The following is a 26,003-nucleotide window of genomic DNA, read 5'->3' as shown; positions in this document are numbered from 1 at the left end:
ACGAATAGGCCGCTCATATTTTTGCGACAAGCAAGCACATAGATATGCTAATTTTCATGATGTTTTCATACCTTCATAGAATGTCTTGAAATAACATCTAGTCGGGTATTTGTGAAAATCCTACAGTAATATGAATAGGGAATCCGCTGTGGGTTTACGCAATTAAGACACTGCAGTAGACAAAAACTAAAAACTTGCCAGTCTTGTCCAGGGCCGCTCTACACAGACCGGTGCGCCATTACCAAATCAGTTTGAGTACGCCCCTTATGCAAATAGGCCATGCCATACACGCATGTAACATTCAATTTGCAATTGCTGCAGCACTAGACTGGACTGTGTTTACAGGCAGCAGAACTTTGTTTAGAAAGCAGTAGCAAAAGTCACAAGAAGAAAGCTTCATGTTTTTTTTGCGAATACATAAAATACCATGGGAGTCTTACTTCTGGTTAAATTTAAAGTCCCATTGATCAAACAACCAAAAAAGTAGGCTCCATCTCCCTCGGTTGCCTATGCACAACAGCAACGATGTTAGCCTGAGCCAGATGAGAAAAAAATGTGGCACGGGGGACGGTAGGTTAAGGGGGTTTAACTTTTTCGGTCAAAAATTGCATTGTGAATAAGATGGGTAGTAGCAGCCTGCCCCGGGTCCAATAACAATCCACAGTTGAATGGGATTTACAGCTTGCCTGCCTGCTCATTTGATTGATGCCAAATACATTTTGAATGACAACTAAGAGGTATGCTAACAGTCGTTCAAGTTCGATTAAATGAGTAGCTTAGTGCGTCACATTTCTTGGGGAATTTTATTAGTCAGGCATTGACTGCATCCATTTAATTCTGCCAATAGTGCCTTACTCTAAGTAAATGGAATTTTGAGTCAAATATAAACCATTTTAAAAACTCTTATGGAAGTTGGTTTTGAAACAAATTGCGAATTTGATCTTGAAGACCAGTACTACAATGACCTGTTTCTTTCATTTATGGAAAGTTGTTAAAATGGTGTCAGTTCCACTTTAAGACTCATCTCCATAGGCTGGCCTAACCTTCCTCCTAGACTTTGTTTCTTCCATGTTGTGGTCAGATATATTTGCTTTGTTTTTTTAACGACTAGCATTAGCGGCTAACAAGATTTAAGCAGGACGTATCACATTTAACAAAGCAAGCTTTCAAGTACAAACCCCAACCCGTCCATGCAGCAATACCGGTATATTGGAAAATACGGTATACCGCCCAGCCCTATCAGACACAAGAGATATCTTATTGCCGATAGATACCTAGCACCTCCGCCCATGATACTAGACAGATGGCCACAACAAGATAACTAGTGTAGCTAGCAACATTATAATTAAATCTCAATGGATTAATTTAATGAAGCAGCTGCCGAGAACGTGTGAAGCTAGCTAACTAGGTTTTGCTACTGGTAAATGGTAACGCGAACGGTTAAGCTAATGTTAACTAGCAAGCAAACTGGCAGTGGGATAATGGAGAGTGAATTTAATAAGTAATTCAAATAATCTTGCAAGATATTGCTTTACCAAGCTAGCAACAGTAAGTCATAGAGTTTCTAAACCCAGAGGCTCAACATTGTGGGACTTCAGGTAAAACTTGTGTAACAGACCAATCAGGCCAGGCCGGGGTTTGTGAAGTCAATGAGTGAAGTGAAAATTAACAACTAGGGAAGAATCTCTCTCTATATCTAAAGGCACAAATTAGATTCGAGCCAATATTTTTAAGTAGTTGAGCATGTTATTACTCCAACCTCATGAAAGTTACAAGCCATGACGTCACCTACAAGTGTGATCGGGATTTCTATTGGAGAAACAGTTCCTGCCCATCTTCACATGTACGGTCTTTGATTAAGTGTAGTGCGCATTGTGCTGCACTTACAGTGCCTTGCGAAAGTATTCGGCCCCCTTGAACTTTGCGACCTTTTGCCACATTTCAGGCTTCAAACATAAAGATATAAAACTGTATTTTTTTGTGAAGAATCAACAACAAGTGGGACACAATCATGATGTGGAACGACATTTATTGGATATTTCAAACTTTTTTAACAAATCAAAAACTGAACAATTGGGCGTGCAAAATTATTCAGCCCCTTTAAGTTAATACTTTGTAGCGCCACCTTTTGCTGCGATTACAGCTGTAAGTCGCTTGGGGTATGTCTCTATCAGTTTTGCACATCGAGAGACTGACATTTTTTCCCATTCCTCCTTGCAAAACAGCTCGAGCTCAGTGAGGTTGGATGGAGAGCATTTGTGAACAGCAGTTTTCAGTTCTTTCCACAGATTCTCGATTGGATTCAGGTCTGGACTTTGACTTGGCCATTCTAACACCTGGATATGTTTATTTTTGAACCATTCCATTGTAGATTTTGCTTTATGTTTTGGATCATTGTCTTGTTGGAAGACAAATCTCCGTCCCAGTCTCAGGTCTTTTGCAGACTCCATCAGGTTTTCCTCCAGAATGGTCCTGTATTTGGCTCCATCCATCTTCCCATCAATTTTAACCATCTTCCCTGTCCCTGCTGAAGAAAAGCAGGCCCAAACCATGATGCTGCCACCACCATGTTTGACAGTGGGGATGGTGTGTTCAGCTGTGTTGCTTTTACGCCAAACATAACGTTTTGCATTGTTGCCAAAAAGTTCAATTTTGGTTTCATCTGACCAGAGCACCTTCTTCCACATGTTTGGTGTGTCTCCCAGGTGGCTTGTGGCAAACTTTAAACAATACTTTTTATGGATATCTTTAAGAAATTGCTTTTTTCTTGCCACTCTTCCATAAAGGCCAGATTTGTGCAATATACGACTGATTGTTGTCCTATGGACAGAGTCTCCCACCTCAGCTGTAGATCTCTGCAGTTCATCCAGAGTGATCATGGGCCTCTTGGCTGCATCTCTGATCAGTCATCTCCTTGTATGAGCTGAAAGTTTAGAGGGACGGCCAGGTCTTGGTAGATTTGCAGTGGTCTGATACTCCTTCCATTTCAATATTATCGCTTGCACAGTGCTCCTTGGGATGTTTAAAGCTTGGGAAATCTTTTTGTATCCAAATCCGGCTTTAAACTTCTTCACAACTGTATCTCGGACCTGCCTGGTGTGTTCCTTGTTCTTCATGATGCTCTCTGCGCTTTTAACGGACCTCTGAGACTATCACAGTGCAGGTGCATTTATACGGAGACTTGATTACACACAGGTGGATTGTATTTATCATCATTAGTCATTTAGGTCAACATTGGATCATTCAGAGATCCTCACTGAACTTCTGGAGAGAGTTTGCTGCACTGAAGGTAAAGGGGCTGAATAATTTTGCACGCCCAATTTTTCAGTTTTTGATTTGTTAAAAAAGTTTGAAATATCCAATAAATGTCATTCCACTTCATGATTGTGTCCCACTTGTTGTTGATTCTTCACAAAAAATACAGTTTTATATCTTTATGTTTGAAGCCTGAAATGTGGCAAAAGGTCGCAAAGTTCAAGGGGGCCGAATACTTTCGCAAGGCACTGTACCAGCCCATTCATTTCATATGAAGTGTGTGTGTGTGACAGCCTTGTTCAGTTAACAAGCTAACCTTAAGACAATATTTCTTCAACTAAGCAAAGTTTCTTAACTTGCGGAAGGGCCTCCCGAGTGGCGCTGTGGTCTAAGGCACTGCATCACAGTGCTAGAGGCGTCACTACAGACCCGGGTTTGATCCCAGGCTGTGTCACATCTGGCCGTGATCGGGAGTCCCATAGGGCGGCACACCATTTTTACTAGTATGTTTTAAGACCCCCCCCCCTTATACCACATTTTTGCGATGGAAAAACATATCTAGGCCTTTATTTCCCAAAAAAAAGACTGCTTTCATTTGACATGCTCCTATAAATCTTCACGTTGGTGCTCATGGGTCATTTTACATGGAAATGACCTTCGACAAAAAACACAAAGTCACACTTGGTTTGATATGAAACCCGTGTGTGCCCCTCACCTTCCAGTCTGCCTGGGCCAATGGGGAAGTGGTAAAGGGCAACATACTGGTCACGAGAACTCCCGAAATGGCATCCCACACTAACGCCTTGTGACAAGGTGGTGCCCTTCCACTGTCTTGAACCACTGCTGACACTAATGTAGCACCACGATTCTACGAAGAGATGCGGAGTGCTGGAGGGAGACAGGTGGGGGCGGGAGAGAGAGAGAGCGATCGAAAGAAAGAGCTAAGCTCAGAAGAGTGGCTGTTTAAGGCCTCTAGTCGTCTGTGGGCTCTTTTCCCTCCTCTCCTGGCAGCTTATCAGTCGGTGATTAAACCTGTCACCTTTAATTAGAATATGGTGGAAGTGGAACAGCGCGCTCTCTCTGTGCTGCAGGTGTAGCGACGTACCAGACAGTTAGAATAAAAGACAACGCTTCCTGCGGTGACAGCACATAAGAGAACCTGGAATCCCCTCAGATCCTGGGAACAGATAATACAAATTAAAACCTCAGTTAAGGTCATGTTCTAGAAGGGTCTATGGATTTCTAATGATTCGGGATCTACTCCAAAGCAGGTCTCCCCAAACTCAGAAAGCACATGGGACCGTTCCCCCGTTGATTGTACTAAATCTCAGAAAAGGAGGCCCAATTCCACACCCAAAAGTCCTATTCCAGTGTTTCCCCTATATTAATTTTGCAGCGGTGGGATGGTCAAATGTTTTCAGTGTAAACTTAAACGACTCTAACCAGATTTTAAAATATATTGGAGATCTTTTACGCACATGCAGGTACACACACGTGCTCCGGGTTAGCCTGCTTAACTCCGTGTGGGTGGAATGCGCTGAGAGCTCTTCCCCTGATCTCGCACTCCACTGTGCTCCTGTGGGTCTCTAGCCTCTCAGAAACAAAGTGCCCCAGATAAAAAAAAGCTGGCTCAGTCGCTCATAACCACAGATGGAGGCTCCTGAGCCCCACTAAGACGCACTGAAACTGTGCTGATATACTCCGAGATATACTTCAGGCCGAATTTGCTGTCAATCAGGCCAAAGAATGCTTCGGAAAAGAGACGTTAGAGAACTCCCATTGGATGTCTGCATCTCTGTTCCTGCCCATTGTAGTTCAGAGCCCTCACCTTATTCGCCAGCATTACTCATAGCCTCGGCTGAATGTGCTGAGTAATCCCCTGTGGCCAATAGCCAGACAGCAGGGTTACTGACGGTTTCCATTGATTGCTGATCCCTTAGCACAGAACTGAGGGGGCACATACCAGGAACACAGCCTAAAGGGCCAACTGTCTTAGATAATTGGAACAGCTCACTAAATGTGCATCTCTCTGTCAGTCACTTTTTCCCCCTCGCTCCGAGTCTCATTCCCTCGCTTTTTACTCCTTTCGATTCTCTTTCCTTGTTGACTAAATCCTGCATTATTCCCCCGTTCCATCACTCCTTTTTCTCTTGCTCTCGTTTCTAATCTCCTTCATTCCCCTTTCTCCCTCTTGCAATTGTATCTTGTCTCGAGGAGCACTGCAGCGAACAGTGGCCCACATCCTGGGCCTCCATCTCCATGGTCACCATTCATCTAAACATCATGGCCCCCTTTTGTCACCCAGGACATGGCGGGCAATTCAAACTGCCCTCACAAAGGCTGATAACCCCTATTCACACAACAGCTCACCCATACCTTTCACTGGAGCGCTCCAATAGCAGTATTTGTAACGTGGGCATATACCATCTTTGCAATTCAGGGAGGGGTGGGGATTTGTGATCGATAAGAGGAGACATTGCATCCACTTTCTCATTGATGTCCTGTGAAATATTTTACAGGCTTATGGGAGTACAAGGATTTCTAGGAAACATTGGGTATATAGGCTTTTGCAGGACAGGACTAGTTATTGTTCAACCCCATAACACCTTGAGATATGTTCCCCTATGCTGCAATGGAATCAGTTTTTCCCTTCCCCAACCCTGGCCTTGACCACTCAAAGGCAACAGATCAAACTGACTTTCTGACAAGCACAAGAACCTGGAGTCCTTTGTAACAAGCTATCGTCATCCATAAAAATCAGCAATTGAACACATGCACACTTTCTAATGATTCAGATAAAAATGGTCTCTTATTGCCGTTCCCCTGCCTTATACTCTCGGGTCTCAAACAAGGCAGCCATTCAGAAGCGAGCCACTGTAATCTGGCCAACAAATTCTATAGCTGCTGTCTATAATTAGCTCTCCTATCAAAACACTGGCTTCCACTTTCAATCAAATCTTTTCAACATCACTTTTCCTAGTAAGACACAGGGACGATTTAACAGCTCTCGCTCTGTGAAACATTCCCACGAAATATGACGTCTCCCTAGGCTGGCGGGAATGTGAGATCTGTGAATGAACAGGTGAAAATGTCATTCAGAGGCAAGGTGTTTTGAGAAACCAGAGTGTTTCATCGTCACTTAATGAGATGTGGCATGGTTAGTGTTGGATAGATTTAAGGGTATAGTGGCCAATATTTGAATTTATTATGCATTCCCATACATTGGCAGCAGCTACTCTTCCTGGGGGTCCAGCAACAATTAAGGCAGTAATATACCTTACAATAAACTTTTTTTAAACCGTGAAATACATTTTACAACAGATTTCACAATACATGAATTGTGTGCATTGATTCTGCTTATAGCCGAATTGTGATCTGAACACTACATTATGTTAGTCTTTAGCGAAGGCTGGACAATAGATGTTAGACCCGTTGATTGGTCATTGTCAGAACCAAAGGGACTGAACGTGCATGGCTGTATGGGCTAGTAGATGGGGAAATGAGGCGTCAGAACTAGTGGACTTCGTTATTTACAGCATGTATAGTATAAGCCTTGAACAGCTTTTACAGGTGTATTGTGATGGCCAGGACCTGCTAATAAACAGGACGATGGCAAAAGGTGGAGAGGTGCTCTTGCTCCTAGAGAAGCTGAAGACCTCTGGTGCTCCTCTCCCCTGAAACGTGTGACGAGGCCCTGTAGAATTTTTTTTTGATCACCGTCTGTATCGACCCAAATCAGTACGTCCCGGGACTTGATGTCTATGACATGGCCTGGTCCCTCTGCTGTGTGTAGATGAGGAGGCGGACCAAGGACTCGCGGCACAACCTGCGGCCCAGGGAGGGGCCAGGGCGAGCAGGTACAGGAAAAGCAGAGGGGCCTGCTGCTCGAGCAAATGGTACCGCTGTTTGTGAGGGACGCGGCTTCCTGGTGAGGTGTGTCTGCGCCGCAAAGGGCCCAATCAGGCTGAGACCAGGAAGTCCTGACTGCTAATACGTTACCTGGGAGCAGAGAGGCAGGCTAGCTGAGCGGCAAAACCAAAAGTGGGTTTGTGATCGGTTCAGTGGAAGAGCAACTAGCCAAAAGAGTGCAGTTGAATTCACGGGGATAATGTAGCCTGTGACCCTTCCTCAGAAGAGTAGATCGATAGCTGGATAGAATGTAGAATTTAAATACGGGTAAAGTATTTAGAGTATTACCATATAGCAGCTCCATGCAATTGGTGGTGTTTGCATGAGTCTGACACATGGGTTTGTGTAGTGTCCAGTGAGTTTTTCCTATGAGGTTTATTGAGATCGAGGAAAATGTTCAGTCATCCATTTTCTGATATAGCAGGCCATCGTAGACCAACACAGCAGAAGATTATTCTACACATCCACCTTTACTCTCCTGTCTGGAGCAGGTTTTGGAATGTGCCTCAAGGAGGAAGTGAAATCCACATATACAACTCTGGCATGACCAATGATGCAGTATCGAGAGCCTGCTGCAGTGCCTTCAGAAAGTATTCCTACACCTTGACTTATTCCACATTTTGTTGTGTTACAGCCTGAATTCTAAATGGATTCAATTATTGTTTCCTCACCCATGTACACAAAATACCCAATAACAAAGTAAAAACATGTTTTTAGACATTTTTACAAAATTATTGAAAATGAAATACACAAATATCTCATTTACATAAGTATTCACACCCCTGAGTCAATACATGTTAGAATCACATTTGGCAGCGATTACAGCTGTGAGTCTCTCTGGGTAAATCGAAGAGCTTTGCACACCTGGATTGGACCATTTTCTAAGCTCTGTCAAATTGGTTGTTGATCATTGCTATACAACCATTTTTTATTCTGTATAGGCTTCCTTCTTTTCACTCTGTCATTAAGGTTAGTATTGTGGAGTAACTACAATGTTTGTTGATCCATCCTCAGTTGTCTCCCATCACAGCCATTAAACGCTGTAACTGTTTTAAAGTCAGCATTGGCCTCATGGTGAAAACCCTGAGCGAGCGTTCTCCTTCGGCAACCGAGTTAGGAAGGACGCCTGTATCTTTGTAGTGACTGGGTCTATTGATATACCATCTCAAAGTGTAACTAATAACTTCACCATGCTCAAAGGGATATTCAATGTCGGCTTTTTAATTTTTTACCCATCTACCAATCGGTGCCCTTCTTTGTGAGTCATTGGAAAAGCTCCCTTGTCTTTTTGGTTGAATATTTTGTTTGAAATTCACATAATTGTTTTACTTAACCAGGCAAGGACCTTACAGATAATTAATTATATGTGTGAGGTACGGAGACAAGGTAGTCATTCAAAAATCATGTTAAACACTATTATTACACAAAGAGTGAGTTCATGCAACTTATGTGACCTGTTAAGGACATTTTTACTCCTGAACGTTTTTAGGCTTGCCATAACAAAGGGGTTGAACGCTTATTGACTCAAAATTACACCTTGACGGGGTATTTTGTTTTGGACAGTGATAAAATCTAAATTGAATCCATTTTAAATGTAGGCTGTAACAACAAAATGTATGAAAAAGTCAACGGGTGTGAATACTTCCTGAAGGCATAGTGGTCCCTCTTCTCCCTCAAATAAAACCAAAACACTGTCTCTGCTCCTCTTCACACAGAGGGAGGAATGAGAGCTTAATCCCTCCCTCCCTCCCTCCATCCATCCATGTGTTCGGAGACTGAGAATCTTGTTTGTAATGAAAAGCACTATACAAAATAAATCTATTATAATTATTATTCCTGCTCGGACTCCTCTCCGGGCCCCCAGCACAGAGCAGGTCAAACCCTTCCAGCATTCCTTTCTTAGCAGGCGCTCCATATCACAGACCCCGGGTGGTGGGAGGTCAACTCAGATCCTACTATCTGCAGAAGCAGGGCTGGGAGACAAGGGAGCCTACCAATTCATTACTCAAACGGCCTGGAAGTACACGGAAGTCGAGAGGCTATAGTGTAAATGTGTGTGGGGGGTGATCATGTTAGGAAAGTTCTTGACACCCAAGCCAACAACTCCATAATGGTGTTGTCATACTTGCTGTGTAAGATGACTAAGATGACTGTAAGATGACTAAGATGACTACTTCAATAGGCCTATTTAAAAAGGTATATAATAATAAATCGCTGAATGATAAGAAATAGGTAGGCTGTGAGGAGGCTGGTGGGAGGAGCTATAGGAGGATGGGCTCATTGAAACGGAACAAGTCAAACATGTGGTTTCATTGGTTGATATGTGCTATGCAATCCATTCATTACAAATGAGCAGATCCTCCTATAGCTCCTCCCATCCGCCTCCACTGATAGGCTGTGGTTGACAAATCACTCTTTTGATCGGGATTTGTTTTTGTTTTATAGCAGTGCAAATAACTCTCCAAAGGGCAAACTCACCAAACACACACGTCGTGGTTCGATAAACTTTTGACTACTTGACCTTAGCCGAGGAACGGGCTAATTTCAACTCAATTGTCTGTGGTCACCAAATTCCTCTATTGCGCAGGCCTGTATAATGTTACATAGCCATCTGACTATTCCTCGAAACGAAACAAATGAAATCCCATATTAACAAAACATGGCTGAAGAACTACAAAACAGTCAGACTTAACTCGGACCTCTGAATGCAAAGAGATTGGTTACAAAACGAGAGAAAAATCTATAGGCCCTAATAGCCTACAATTCACCAAAATGTGTAAGACTAGACGTGTGTCTAACTACAAGACCGTCTCGAACGTGATAACTGGCAGACATAAATACAACAGTGACAATTGACAGAGTGGAGAACAGGTAAGGCAAACCAACCGTGGCTGTTTGTCAATATGTCAGAGAGCCTTTACACCCGTAGAGGAAACCGTTGACAAATTCACTGCTCCATGCGCTGAGCGATGTTGGATAGCGTAGTACACGATACCACACGCACTCCAACATAGGAGTGGCCACAATGCGGACTTCACTCATTCTCAGCGCAAGCACAAATGAATGCCTATTTATTAAGGGACATGTCATCCTATCTGTGTAGTTACATTATTGGACGAAATACTTGCTTTTGTAAGACACTTAGGATATACAATGTTGCAACTTGCATCACAAACAATGATGGGTATGGTGCGCAGTCTATATTCCATTTTGAAGTTCAAAATGTTCACTGAAAACAGAAAACGCACGAACTCGAGACATGCAACTTGATAGAATTGGAAATTGTAGACTAGATTAAAATAGGTCATAACACTTCGATGGGTAGGCCATAAAAACGTCCTCCCGAAACCGTTCAGTTTCTGTAGGAAACAAATATCAAAACATGGTGACGGATTAAAAACATGCCTTGCACTCCAGCTGCCCCTTACTAGTGGGATACTATGGGCCTATTGGCATTATGCCGGAAGCTTTGAAATAAGACTAACTGCAATATAAATAAAATGTCGAAATGGCGATAGCCTATAACCTATTACGCAGTAACTAACGAATATTATGCGTCCATAACTCTTTTGACATGGGCTTTGACCGACACTAGTGCAAAATTCTCCCTGAATAGAGGGGAAATGACAGATCGTTGGGTGATGTAACGTAGCCAACCATAAGACCTGGTTTTATTTGTTATTCGTCAAAAAACATTTAAACTTTCTCGGCCCATAACATAGGGCTATTACGCATGGCATGGGGACACTATATTTCCAAATGACTGAAGACATTATCGCCAATGAATGCTACCTTCTGTCCAGTCACATGTAATTGTGAACAAATGAATGAAAAACAATAGAACACTGCCAGTAATTGGCACAGATGAAAAACGCTTTGATAATTATCTATTCTAAAAGTACACTTATTGGGCACATTAATTAAGATTAGAGATTTATTTTACGCAAGAGGGTTAATTCTCCCAGAAGAGCTTGGCCTGGCCTGACCAAGCCCCAGTCCACACAGAAAGATTGCAAACCCGTTTGTTACACATTTTTTTCTTGTCTGAACGAGATTCACTTATTACCCCCACTTCACTCCCAACTACCCATTTAAACCTGGAAAACAACTGATATACGGAACATTGTTTTCCTTGCCACACCACACCATCATAGTCAGTTAACGTAAATTGTTTTCATTTTTTTTTTAACCGTTTAACCAAATAAAACATTGGCTAAATGAACTGGTACATACCATAGCATTCCTCCCTCTTCTCTCGTTCACTCCTTTCTCTCCAATGTTCTCCTTCGCAACTCGCAAAAACAGCACTCCCAACGCCTCGAGAATTTAACAAAGAGGAAATTCTACTCCTCGATCAGTCACATAAATATCGACATTCCCCTTTTGAACACTTGGTATATTTTTTACCCTGAAATCAAGACTCCATTTTCACAAGTAGCCTATTAACTTTTCGGTGCCATCTGCATGTGGAGTTCCTCTTCTTGCATTTGGACACAAAACACCTAAATTATCTCGAAAAATGCAGTAGAACTTCAATTTCTTGTCCCCTGGATGTTCGCGTTAGGAAAGAGGGGCGTTGAAAAGACTTGATTCGTTGTGTTTTCCTCTTGGTTCACCACGTTGTTTTGACCAATTGTTATTTCCTTTGTTGTGTCCAATATACAGATATGCCCATACGCGTACACATCATATGCGGTGTTAGTTGATGCGCAGTGCTCAATTGATAATTACAACCCTAAATGTTGTGTTTCCTATGAGTATCGCTTCACAGACTTCCCAAATGTATGACCGTGTGTAAGTGTATTTTTTTCAGCTTCCCAATAATGGCGGCCCGGCCCTTCTCCCGAATATAGCCTCTCCTCCTCCGTCCTATTCCGAGAGGATAGAGAGAGAGAGCTGTAGTCTCGCCCAGTGGCGCATGGACACAATTACAACACGCTCATTATGTTTCTAAATACAATAATTGCTTATATTCTCCTAATAATTAGTGAGTCATCATAATTCGTTTTCATTTTTTTGCTGTATTAATAATATACTTTTTTATTTAATTAAAGGGGGCGATGGGATATACCCATTGATTCCCATTGATTCTTGAAGAATTTAGCTTATATATATATATATATATATATATATATATATATATAAATGCCTCAGGAGCTCAGTTTAACTGTCAGACCCCATCAGGATGCAAAATATAAGCTTGTTTTATTACAATGTTTGTAAACAAAGTACATGTAAAACACTATAACTCAAATTACATAAGGTATACAAAACATTAAGAATACCTGCTCTTTCCTTGACATGATCAGGTGAAAGCTATGATCCCGTATTGATGTCACTTGTTAAATCCACTTCAAACCAGTGTAGATGAAGGGGAGGAGACAGGTTAAAGAAGGACATTTAAAAACCCTGAAACAACTGAGACCTGGATTGTGTATGTGTGCCATTCAGAAAGGATGGAAATATGTAAGTGCTTTTGAATGGGGTATGTTAGTTGGTGCCAGGCACACCGGTTTGTGTCAAGAACTGCAATGCTTCTGGGTTTTTCACGCTCAACAGTTTCCTGTGTGTATCAAAATGGTCCACGGCCCAAAGGACATCCAGCCAACTTGACACAACTGTGGGAAGCATTGAAGTCAACGTGGACCAGCATCCCTGTGGAATGCTTTCCACACCTTGTAGAGTCCATTCCTGATGAATGAAGGCTGTTTTTTGGAAAAGGGGAGGGTGAAACTCAATATTAGGAAGGTGTTCTTAATGTTGGCTATACTCAGTGTATAATTTTGATATCATGGACAGTCGGCACTTGCATCCACAGCTCTGTCTATGAATTGTAGAGTGGTTACATTTCCCCAGCCTCATCCCTCAGCTTTGGCTAAAAACAGGGTGTCGGGGAAAAAGCTTTGTTATCGTTTCAACTGCTGATTGCCCCATTAACTGCACATGCCTTTAATTGATAGAATAATTAGGAAATGAGGTCAATGCAATTTAGGACAAGAAATTAGATGCAACTTGCAAGAACTGGAAAAACACTTCCAGCAAAATTTGTATTTAAAAAAAAAAAAATGTCTGTGCATTTGAATAAATCTCCAAGAATTGACCCCAACTTTTGCAGTAGAACACATGTATCCATGTTCGTCAATTATAGATATAAACCATTTTCACAATATCATGTCAGTTATGCATTCACCACGAAAGTAAACTACGTTAAATAGCATACTTGTATTGCATTTGATGTATTTGATATAAAATGCAACGGATGTCTAACTTACTAGCTTCACTGACTTCCGTGCATAAATCATTTATGTACGACACTCACAAATCTTACTTCCCAATATGAACTAATCATTTATCTGGTCCAGCACACAGGGAGAATGGGAAAGAGAATATTATTATTTAGCCATTCAGAAAATCTCTAAACTCAACAAGGTTATTCCCGGTTCTCTAGACTTACTCACGCCATATGGCGGCTGTTCACTGAATTGTTGGAAATAACTTTTTTCACCTGAGAAGAATTCAGTCGTCCTGATTATAACATGTCAGTTTAAATGCTATGGCCTTCCCCAAGAGTACACAACTAAATATGATTGTTTTTCTACTATGCCTGATGAAGACCTAAAGGTGGAAACATTGTAAATAAATATCACCTGGGAGCATGAGCAGCAGCGAACGGCATTTTCCTTTCTGTTTTCCATGAGTTTGCCTACAACTCCTGCACCTGTGGAAGGTACCTGGATGGCTTATGTTCTTCAGCTTTCGTTCTACAACTCAAACCGATGTTTATTGGCTTGGGGACTTTGTTATGCATTGAATCTCTCCCTGTTTCTCTCTCTCACACACACACACGCACGCGCACACACACACACACACACACACACACACACACAGGTCGTATTGCAGTTTCGCAGGGCCCCCGCAAGGTCTGAGAAAGCCCCCCATCTTTACAGCATGCAGTCCGAATCCGGCTGTGACTAACTGATTCTTATGTATTAATTTGGGTGTTGGATAACTTTCTTTATTGGCAGAACATTTTATCATAATTACTTTGCTAAATATCCTAAAACAGTCCACATATTAACAGTTACTCTTGATCTGTGTATTTTAAATGTTTTAAGTAAACATCCTCCATTTAAACAAAGTTGAAAGTACAGCATTCCGAGTCAACAAGCCGCTTGCTGTCCAATCATATTAGTCAGTGAGTTCACGGCAATATTTGCACGACCCCAGTCACACCGAGCACGACTAGCAGGGGTCAAAGTGCCATTCATAATTTGTCCACGTTTTTTCATTTTCTCCTTCACCACTGAACTACTGCTGGGACACTCACTGCGACAAGCTGGCCCAACTATACCGATCTCTCTGACCAAAACCTTTCTGAACAATGCTTGGTTTTTAACCAGAGTATAAATTGAGGAAATGCTCTGAACTGTTTCATACGCTCCTATTCATTTAAAGCCACAACAGCCTTGGAAAACCTATTGGAAAACAAGACAGCAAAGCAGCCTAACGAGAGAGAGAAGCTGCCCTGTTTTCTACTTGGTTTCCCCTTTACTCTCCCTATCCCATCTCAACTCGCTCTGCAGCTGAAATATTTCTGGGTCCCAGGGGCACGCACATTCCTCCCACTCACAGTTGTGCAATCCCTGACAATCACCGCCCTCCCCCTTCGGCCTCCCCGGCCTAACGCACAGCACAGAGGAGCTGTCCAAGCTGTCTGGACAATGTTCTGCAGCGGATCGGCTACCCACCAGACCAGTTAACAAACCCAGGGGCCGTGATTTTGCAGAAGACAGCCAAAGGGATGTAACATAAATGTCAGACTCTCCTTTCTGTTACTGCTTGGTGTGGGATTGGGAACAAAAGTGTATTCCTTGCCTTTGGTGTGGAAGTCACAGGCTGTGAAAGACAACAAGTGTTTTGTTGTTTTTGCTGAGATTTAGGGTTGTGCCCCAGTCTTCCTGTATAATGGCCTATGTTACACCCTGCAAATAGGCCTTGTGGTTGAAGGCATGATGTCGGAGAGTTTGTCATGTATGTTTCATTTGGACTGTGGAAAAATGTAAAAGTATTATGGTTTGTTTCCTCTGGGGTTTAATATGGTAAACAGAAATCAATGATAATGGAATAGGTCAAAATTATATGAGACATCTTGATTATGGGAGTATGGCTAGACAGTACACTGTCCTGCTCTCAGCACACATCAAAGCTGCAGACTAAAGTCAAATCTAGACTTGGTTTCCTCTATTGTAAATCGCTCCTCTTTCACCCCAGTTGCCAAACTAACCCTGATTCAGATGACCAATCTACCCATGCTAGATTACGGAGAACTCCTCGGTAAACTGGTCATCTCTGTATACCCGTCGCAAGACCCAATGGTTGATGCTTATTTATAAAACCTTCTTAGACCTCACTCCACCCTATCTGAGACACTTACTGAAGCCCTCATCCTCCACATACAACACCCGTTCTGCCAGTCACATTATGTTAAATGTCCCCAAAGCACACACGTCCCTGGGTCGCTAGTATTTTCAGTTTGCTGCACCCAGCAACTGGAACGAGCGGCAACAAACACTCAAACTGGACAATTATCTCAATCTCTTCATTCAAAGACTCCATCATGGACACGCTTACAGACAGTTGTGGCTGCTTTACATGATGTATTGTCGTCTCTACCTTCTTGCCCTTTGTGCTGTTGTCTGTGCCCAATAATGTTTGTACCATGTTTTGTGCTGCTGCCATGTTGTGTTGTCATGTGTTGCTGCCTTGCTATGTGGTTGTCTTAGGTCTCTTTATGTAGTGTTGTCTCTCGTCGTGATGTGTGTTTGTGCTTACACACAGTTGAAGTCGGAGGTTTTTCACAATTCCTGACATTTAATCCTAGTAAAAACTGCCTGTCTAAGGATCAGTTAGGATCACCACTTTATTTTAAGAATGTGAAATGTCAGAATAATAGTAGAGAATTACTTATTTCAGCTTTTATTTATTTCATCACATACACATACATCATTTACATACACTCAATTAGTATTTGGTAGCATTGCCTTTAAATTGTTTAACTTGGGTCAAATGTTTTGGGTCACCTTCCCACAATAAGGTGGCTGAATTTTGGCTCAATCCTACTGACAGAACTGGTGTAACTGAGTCAGGTTTGTAGGCCTCCTTGCTCACACACACTTTCAGTTCTGCCCACAAATTTTATATAGAATTGAGGTCAGGGCTATGTGATGGCCACCCCATTACCTTGACTTTGTCGTCCTTAAGCCATTTTCCCTCAACTTTGGAAGTATCCTTGGGGTCATTGTTCATTTGGAAGATCCATTTGGCGACCAAGCTTTAACTTGACTTATGTCTTGAGATGTTGCTTCAATATATCCACATCATTTCCTCCCTCATGATGCCATCTATTTTGTGAAGTGCACCAGTTCCTCCTGCAGCAAAGCACCCCCACAACATGATTCTGCCATGCCCGTGCTTCACAGTTGGGATGGTGTTCTTCAGCTTGCAAGCATTCCCCTTTTTCCTCCAAACATAACAATGGTCATTATGGCCAGAAAGTTCTATTTTTGTTTCATCAGACCAGAGGACATTTCCACAAAAACTACAATCTCTGTCCCCACGTGTAGTTGCAAACCGTAGTCTGGCTTTTTTTATGGCGGTGTTGGATCAAGTGCTTCTTCCTTGCTGAGCGGCCTCTCAGGTTATGTCGATAGAGGACTCGTTTTACTGTGGATATAGATACCATTTGTACCTGTTTCCTCCAGTATCTTCGCAAGGTCCTTTGCTGTTGTTCTGGGATTGATTTGAAATTTTCACACCATACGTACGTTCATCTCTAGGAGAAAGAACAAGTCTCCTTGCTGAGCACTATTACGGCTGTGTGGTCCCATGGTGTTTATACTTGCGTACTATTGTTTGTACAGATGAACGTGGTACCTTCAGGCATTTGAAAATATCTCCCAATGATGAACCAGACTTGTGGAGGTCTACAATTCTTTTTCTGAGGTCTTGGCTGATTTATTTTGATTTTCCCATGATGTCAAGCAAAGAGGCACTGAGTTTGAAGGTAGGCCTTGAAATACATCCACAGGTACACCTCCAATTGACTCAAATGATGTCAATTAGCCTATCAGAAGATTCTAGAGCCATGACATAATTTTTTGGAATTTTCCGAGCTGTTTAATGGCACAGTGTATGTCAACTTCTGACCCACTGGAATTGTGATATAATGAATTATAAGTGAAATAATCTGTCTATAAACAACTGTTGGAAAAATTACTTGTGTCATGCACAAAGTAGATGTCCTAACTGACTTGCCAAAACTATAGTTTGTTAACAAGACATTTGTGGTGGTTGAAAAAAATCGTTTTAATGACTCCAGAATTTATAAACTTCATATATAAAATTACTTGATCATATATATTTTTATTTATCCCAGACCCTGTAGGAGGCCTTTTGGTAGGCCGTCATTGTAAATAAGAATTTGTTCTTAGGATAAATAAAAAAATATCTGCCTATTTTTTTCCTTTTCATAATCAAGCACAGTGGTAGCCTATATTACATGTATCCATTTTTGTTTTAGATAATTGGATTCCTCATAAATCATATAATAAATCATAAATCAACTCACAAAAACCACAACACTTTATTTAACTAGGCAAGTCAGTTCAGAACAAATTCTTATTTACCCTGACCAAACCTGGACAATGCCGGGATAATATTTGCGTCCCAATCACGGCTGGATGTGATTCAACCAGAGACGGTAGTGACGCCTCTTGCACTGAGATGCAGTGCCTTAGACAGCTGCGCCACTCGAGAGCCCCTATTTAGCTTGAAGTGATACTTTATCAACATACTTGAAGTGATGTCAACAAAATTTATTAAGGGTGCATTCGTAAATTCACTCTGGATATCTACTCTCATTTCAAGGCGCTCTCGTCTGTGTGCCAGAGCGCAGAATTATTGATGAATTTAGGAACGCTCAACACCAGTTGAACATGGCCGGTGTCAGTAAACGTCAAGCAATAAAAAAAATCGTAATTAAATTGTTGCCAGCAGCACAGTTAGTCACCAACGCTCTGGATAACATGAAAACAGCCTAACCAGTTGGGGCGAATAATAGTGAGGTGTTCTCTCGTTTGTGTCTGTAAGTAGCTAGCCAGGCTAGCCAGTCACGTTAGCCAGTTAGCTTGGGTCGTTGTGAGGTCAGAACGCTCGGTTCAAACCCTACTCCTCAACCTGTTCGTCCAGTGTGCGCTCTGAACACCCCGAAATTACGAACACCCAAAACACACTCTGGCACTCCAGATTGAATTTAGGAACACACCCTAAGTGATCATGCCGGAGAAACCGGTATTTGGAGGATATACTGGCATGGGTGTTGTTAGGCCCTAGACTTCCCTTTCTAGGGAGTTTTTCCTAGCCACCGTGCTTCTACACCTGCATTGCTTGCTGTTTGGGGTTTTAGGCTGGGTTTCTGTACAGCACTTTGACATCAGCTGATGTAAGAAGGGCTTTATAAATACATCTGATTTGACTTTGTCTCGGACCGGCAAACGTGCCAATACACTGGCTTCGAGGGCATTATTACTTTTATACAAAGTTGTTACCAAACATAATACAAAGGGGTTTACCAACATATTCAAATAACGATTGCAATATTTCCATTAACGTTATTTTGACAAATGTATTCATACTATTTCATCCTTCCACAATATGTAGTCCCGACACAAATCGAGGGTTGCTACCCAAGCCGGCTGGTCGTTCGTTCTGTTGGTTCGGTTGCCAAAGACGTCTCTTTGTTCTGCATCTATGGATACGACCCAGTCGTTCATTCCATTGCCATACTGGCTGACAACGTTCTTAACCCTTAGCCAAATTCGGCTAATTTACGGTCACGGCAAAAAGTGCAGCAAAGTAGCCACATTTGTTTAAGCTGTTTTTTTCTAGTGACATTTATTTGGATACATCCATAACAATGAGCGAATGAGGCGTGATTTCGCCCGGCATAGAAAATGTGCTCAATCGTCAGGAGACTATTGTTCAGAGGAGCTCGCCAACAACACAGCTAACACAATCACTTCAAACCGAAGCCGGAAAGACTGCAAACTACCTGCACTTCGTTGAGTTGTACCTTTTTTAGTTGTTTATTTCCATAGAAACGCTGCCAGACACGTTCAATACTGTGTTGCAAATGTCGGAGACAGACTGCAAGGTTTATACAAATCTCCCCTGTTGAAAACGAATGTTAGTCTAAAAGGAATGTGAGATCATGTCTAGATGCTTTTAATAGTGGAGATCAAATTCATAAATAATCTGACTGGGTTGATGAGACAGTGGATCGCACAGTCAAATGGAACAGAGTAAATAGGCAATTTAAAAGTCAGTTTTAGCTGGCGCTAACTTGTGGAATAGACACAGGCTGGAATACGTCTGTAACCTATCAGAATTCAGGAACTGATTTACCCGTTATATAATGTGCCGTAAATTACAATAAGTCAAAATGCCTGTAAATTATTTATACTGCAAAATTTGCACTTCCCCCTTCTGATTTAAAAAAAAAATGATTGGCCAAACCTGAGCCAAATATTCATGTGACTGGACCTCACGAATCTGCAGTTGACACAATAAGCCGGAGAGGGGTGCATGATGGTTCTTGTAGGGATATATAATTCCCTTAACTTTTAAATCTAACGATTTTACTGGTCTAATAAAACTCAATTTCCCGCAATGCCTTGCGCCTTTAGCTTTTCCTGTACATCCTGCTCGGTAAGATAGCGGGCAATCGGTCGTCAAAACAATCCTGGTAATTTGGAGAATTTATGAAAAATCAAATAAAAGTCACCAGGCTAAGGGAATTTCTATTTGTTTTAAAACAACTGACTCAAAGAAAAGACAATGGTATGTTTGCAATTGGGTAGATTTTGTGTCCAATTACTTTGCTCTAACGTTAACATAGCCGCTAGCTAGCCAATGTCGTTCGCCAATCTCTCCTGTGAAATGTATGAGAAGCCTATAAAGTATAGCTAGCTAGATAACGCTATATATTCGAATTAAACAAACCTAACTAAATGAATCGATTAGCTACATCCGGCTCTCGATTATTATTATTTTTTTTTTTTACGAAGCAACTGCCTGGCTTGCATTTGTCAGTAACGTTAGACTAGTTAGCCACCTAGCTAGTTAACATAGCTAGCTATATATCTTGACCTGGAAGGGTGTGGCTAGCTAACGTTAGATTACTAGCTAACGTTAGGCGTTGTAAAGGAATGCGAATCTGTCAGCACACTCTTAACCAATCCATGCTCAGAAATGCACTGTTATTGGTGTTTGTTATAGTTGTAGGTTATAGGTGAAACTGATGATGCATGAGTGGTGAGAACAGTGAATCAATCAAATAAAATGTTATGGCACATGCCCCGAATGCAACAGGTGTAGGTAGACCTTACAGTGAAACGCTTAACGTTACTTACCCGTAGTTAGATCTGAGAAGCCATATTCAAGACAAGGGTAGCGAGCGTTCATTGTTTCCTAATGTTCACATTGGAAATGAAGTGTGTAGAACTTTGACTCTCTGACAAGAAGAACGGGAAAATCAAGTTCTATAGCTACATTACATTCAGGCCTAGTCTAGCTTGGCTATATGCCGAGTTCAGAATGTTGTGATGTAGCTAGCTAAGTTACTATAGCAGGGCTCTCCAACCCTGTTCTTGGAGAACTACAGTCCTGCTGGCTTTCACTCAACCCTAATCTAGCACACTGGTTGATAAACTGAACAAAGTTAGTTGCAACTGGGGTTGGAGCAAAAACCTACAGGAGGGTAGCTCTCCAGGAACAGGGCTGGAGAGCCCCTGTACTAGACTGCAGAGCATTTCTCACTCTTCATTATCTCTCCTCCCCCCTGTTCCTGCCATACAGATCCGCTTCATCCTTATTCAGAACCGAGCAGGGAAGACCCGACTGGCCAAGTGGTACATGCAGTTTGATGACGACGAGAAACAGAAGCTGATTGAGGAGGTGCACGCTGTGGTGACTGTCCGTGATGCCAAGCACACCAACTTTGTGGAGGTAAGGCAGAAGGATCTACTCGATCTACTGAAAGCTACCTGGTACTGTAACTCAAGGTCTGGAGCTGCATTTGGCGTACTGTTTACTTGGCTTTACAATGACACAGGCCTAAATTGTAGCACACATTGTGACACTGAAGAGGCGGTGGATAATAGGCTATATTTTCCACTGACATACTGTAACCCTAATTGGTTAACCAAGTTGAATTCGATATGCTATTAATTATTCTTCAATGAAAAGCACATATTGAGACACTTGTATGTCTTGTCTTCAGTTCAGGAACTTCAAGATCATCTATAGGCGCTATGCTGGTCTGTACTTCTGTATCTGTGTGGATGTGACAGACAACAACCTGGCATACCTGGAGGGCATTCACAACTTTGTGGAGGTATGATGTCACATTAACTCACCCGTAGACTGTTTATTACGATGATACACAATGTGGGAGCTGTTTCATGTCAATGACTATTTGGCTGGTTATGTGAAGGAATGTGGGCTAATCAAATCTCCACATTCATAGCTGAATGATTAAGCATGTTTTATTGGTAAATGATTGTATCGATGTGCTCCTACAGCTCTTTTAGAATATATGGTGTGTTCATCAATTCAATCTGGAGTGCAGGAGTGCGCTTTAGGCGTTCATTAAATTCAGAGCGTTGTCAGATTGTCTGTTTGTAAATTCTGAGCGTTTCGCTCTTGGAGTGTTCAGGAAGCACACTGGACGCTGTGGCCGAGGAGTAGGGTTGATCTGAGCGTTCTGACCTCACAACGGCAGTCAAGCACCCAAGCTAACTGGCTAACGTTGGCTAGCATGCTAGCTACTTCCGGACATAAATGAGAGAACACCCCACTCTAACCATTTTACTCACCCTAGCCGAGCTGGTTATCCAGAGCGTTGGTGACTGTAACTGTGCTGCTGGCAACAATTATTTAATGATGCTTTTTTTACCAACGTTTACTGACACTGGCCATATTCAACGGGTGTTGAGTGTTCGTATATTCATCAGTTATTCTGCCCTCTGGTACACTCAGACGCGAGTGCTCTGAAATCGGAGTAGATAGCCAGAGCAAATTTACGAACACACCTATAGAGTACCACAATATGAGTCACAATACCCATAAAACCTAGCGGTCAAACAGGGCAATAGTTCCAATTGTTTTTCGACCATTTTTAGAAACACAGTATTGTTTTTCCTTGGGAATAGTGTTTAATACACAGGTTGACAATAAATGTGGCTCAATTCAGTTGTTTTAGAGTCCCTGCAATAAGAGCTACGATGCTAATGTTCTCTGGGTGTCACTGAGTAGACTGATACCCCATGTCATTGATCAACAATCCATAGGTAAGGCTGTACAGTGAAATAAGTATGCCCCCAATGCTAAAAAATGTATGAACGTGTTAAATTATGTGACTTGCAGTCATATTCAGGTCCTGATTGGTCAACAAGCTTGTGTGTGTGTGTGTGCAACCTTTTTATTTGACTAGGCAAGTCGGTTAAGAACAAATTCTTATTTACAATGATGGCTTCCCCCGGCCAAAACCGGACCACGCTCGGCCAATTTTGTGCTGCCCTATGGGACTCCCATTCACGGCCGGATGTGATACAGCTTGGATTTGAACCAGGGACTGTAGTGACGCCTCTTGCACTGAGATGCAGTGCCTTAAACCGGTGTGTGTGTGAATTATTTGACTGTACTAGCAGCCTTAAGCATTATAAAATGTTTAACATCGGGATTGTTTTTTTTTGCAAGGGAAAATATCGGATATCTGTGCATCACTAATTTTAAGTATTTCTAAATTCCCCTGTGGAAAAATTGGAACCATTTCCCTGTTTGACCTCTAGGTCTTATGGGTATTATGACACCTTGACTGTGGGGCTCTATTTTCTGTGCATTCTACCCAGTGTAATACGCCCCCATATAGAGTCCGACTCTATGCAAAAGTAAGGCCAAAACACCAAAGTGGGGGAAGGACACATCTCTCTGGTGGTGTTCGTTCATATTCCCAAAAAGCATTGCCTGAGTGGCTTTCCTCCCGGGGTCAAGGGGAAATGGCAGAACAGCTCGCACTGTGCTCCCGGTCCAAGGGGCAGGCGGAATGTGGCCCGTGAAGGAAAACAGCTGAGATTCCTGACACTCGGGTTCAAGAGCACCGCGACCTGGAATGCTGGACTTCCTCGGGCCCTTAAATGATTCCCTATATAGGCTAGTGCACTACTTCAGACCACAGCCTTGTACTATGGATTACACTGTATCCTAGCTATGAATTAGACTAAGTAGTTAATGTAACAAAACCTGACCCCCGTGTCGTCTTAAACCCCTTTAGGTGTTGAATGAGTATTTCCACAACGTGTGCGAGTTGGACCTGGTGTTCAACTTCTACAAGGTAAGAGTAAAAAGTGTTGATGATTTTTAAAACCACAAACACTCTGTGCTAAGAGGAAAAACAGAAAGGAGCGGAAAAAACCCGGGGGAGGTGAAAAGATATCATTTTAATTTATTTTCTTTCATTGCAATGGGGAGGTGCTATGGCAACGAGGATGTGATGCGTAATTACAACAATCAGTCAACTAGGCTCATCCACATCAATTTGGTGGGGGTTGGTTTTCCTCTGCCAGAAATGTTAAGCAATTAAGACTCCTCTGATGACTGCCCTTTAAGCAGTTATCGTGTCAATTACGTAAGGCATTTCTGAATATTCGCCCACTCGCTGAACCTTAAAGAAGCGCAGCCCACGCTAAAAGTTGCTGCGCTCTGTGATGTCTTCGGATTCACGAATAAAACAGAAAGTGACATGATGGCAAACAGCTTGCCTCAACATCAACCCCCTCTCTATTAGATCTAGTGCCACAGCAGCAAGGCCTACGCACTGTTAGAAAGACCCATTTACGTAATGGGGTGGAGATGAATCTGCAGGATCTATACAGTTCTCCCAACACTTCTGTTTTATTTTATTATTTTTTAAAGCTGTGTGCGCACAGGGAATTTGACCAGTGCAGTAGGCTGACCTCTGACCTAACCTGCCCTGTGTGTTCTGTCCCAGGTGTACACGGTGGTGGATGAGATGTTCCTGGCGGGGGAGATCAGAGAGACGAGCCAGACCAAGGTCCTCAAGCAGCTGCTAATGCTCCAGTCCCTCGAGTAGCCAACAGGGCAGCCATCTTGACCAGTCCATCACCCACCCACCATCAATGTCACTCTGGAAAGGACCCCCTCTCATTTGCCATCTTCCACCCCTTACAGAAACCAGGGGCCTATTCACGAGGGTGCAGTCACAGAACGTTCAGATAGAAATGCAGGGTATAGAACAGACATCGTTTTCGGTCATGCAGAATCGATTCAGCTCTACACATTACATTTCGATCTGCAACAATGAGAAAGTTTCAACCTCTTATGCCCCAGAAAGGCTGTATTTTGGTGCTGCCCTTATCATTTCATTTCTTAACCACCAGTTCAAGTAAAATCATCTGGATGAGTATATTTGCAGCACTGAAAATAAATGTTCTCTCTATGCCCTGTCTCAAGCTGGAGGCTGCACTTACGGCAGTTATATTAAGGTTGCCAGTTATTCACCTGTACATCCCGCCATCAAACCTATACTAGTGGAGAGAGAGGATGACAAGGGTTCAATGTTCTGGCAACCCCAGTGTCACTACAGTAGCTAAAAAATAAATTTAAAAAGCATAAGAAAACCCTTGCGAAAACTGCCTGTGATATCCCTGTCTTCTCTGCACCGTATGTCTTGTCTGGGAGAATCAGTTTGAGCTGAGGAGTGACTAAACCACCGCTACAAATGCCCATTGAAGCCGTTGACCTCTCGTGGTGGTTCACAGTTCAATGGAGTGCACTTTAAGTGTGCTGTTGAGAGGTCTGGCAATGGCAACCTGTGCAGGGTTTCATCAACTCTCTGTGATATTACATAGGTGGTCCTCCAGTCTTAAATAACTGTCAGTATCATGTCAGGTTGTATATCAGACAATGCGTCTCCACTCCACATAATGGTGCTCGTTAGTCCCAACCAGATATGTTCAACTTTAAACACACACAAATACTTTAAGGGAAATTATACAGTGATATATTTTAAGTAAAGCAGTACTGTGAAGTTTGTTTTGTATGGTGTACATATATAGTGTATCTTGTGTGAAACCATTGTCTATTCCAGGCCTTTCCCCAGCTTCTCCTGCCTGTCTCGTTGTCACAGTGTTTTAATACACCGATCTGAATTGGGGGAAAATTCATTAATATTCCCTGGTCACATAAATAGGGTTTCCAAACAACCAGAGGCCAAATGATATGACCAAAACCCGAGGCAGTTGTCGAGTAGGTCTGTGACAACACCTCATTGTAACCATGTCCAGTCTTGCACCTCCCCAACATGTCACAGGTTTCACATGCTACTATTATGGTTTAAGTTTTTCTTTGTCTTATTTTGGATTTAGTGCAATGTACTACTTCCCCTCTCCTGTCCACCTGTCTGTCCTGTGTGAGATTGTTGAAAGATGTGTTGGGGTCTCCTGTTGCTAAACTACCCAGTCAGTGTATATAAAAAAACAAATCAAAGTACTAAATAAAATGTTAACCTGTGTTTTTTATACTGTGAATGTTTGTGAAGAACATCAATTTAAGTACTGAAGTTGGGAAGCGTATAATTTGTGATTAGTGCCATCTAGTGGTATTAATCCAGCCTAGCTTTCACATTTTGGAATCCACCCTCCGAGGTCATTCTTGCAGCCTCCCAGTGATCTATAAAAATCAATATATCCACTTCAGCTACA

General features: G+C 42.2%; 2 protein-coding genes across 5 annotated transcripts in view; one reads left to right on the top strand and one right to left on the bottom strand.

The window, feature by feature from the left end:
* The window catches only part of LOC110503497 (rho GTPase-activating protein 35), a 105,319-nt gene extending 84,296 nt beyond the window's left edge, over nucleotides 1–21,023 (bottom strand). The window contains exon 1 of one of the 3 annotated variants that reach the window (XM_036962193.2): nucleotides 20,634–21,023. The gene's annotated coding sequence lies outside the window, so the exon portion shown is untranslated. Of the gene's footprint in view, nucleotides 1–11,397; nucleotides 12,089–13,811; nucleotides 14,088–20,633 lie in introns of those variants that run through there. The other 2 variants (XM_021581833.3, XM_021581832.3) reach the window with 2 other exon arrangements.
* On the top strand, nucleotides 19,776–25,813 carry LOC110503499 (AP-2 complex subunit sigma). Of its 2 annotated transcripts, none has more exons than XM_021581835.3 (5): nucleotides 19,776–20,061; nucleotides 21,079–21,228; nucleotides 21,503–21,616; nucleotides 23,555–23,614; nucleotides 24,272–25,813. In XM_021581835.3, exons 1-5 carry the CDS (start codon nucleotides 20,059–20,061, stop codon nucleotides 24,371–24,373), a joined length of 429 nt encoding a protein of 142 aa, XP_021437510.1. In that variant the 5' UTR covers nucleotides 19,776–20,058; the 3' UTR covers nucleotides 24,374–25,813. The 2 variants fall into 2 exon arrangements, with proteins under 2 accessions (XP_021437510.1, XP_021437511.1); XM_021581836.3 differs by having other exon boundaries at nucleotides 19,785–19,966.
* The last annotated feature ends 190 nt before the right edge of the window (nucleotides 25,814–26,003 follow it).

The sequence above is a fragment of the Oncorhynchus mykiss genome, chromosome 24 (genome assembly GCF_057628025.1).
Source record: "Oncorhynchus mykiss isolate SJ-2025 chromosome 24, ASM5762802v1, whole genome shotgun sequence".
NCBI classification, from domain to species: domain Eukaryota; kingdom Metazoa; phylum Chordata; class Actinopteri; order Salmoniformes; family Salmonidae; genus Oncorhynchus; species Oncorhynchus mykiss.
The sequence above is the reverse complement of the archived record's forward strand: the minus strand, read 5'-3'. Positions and strand labels throughout refer to the sequence as shown.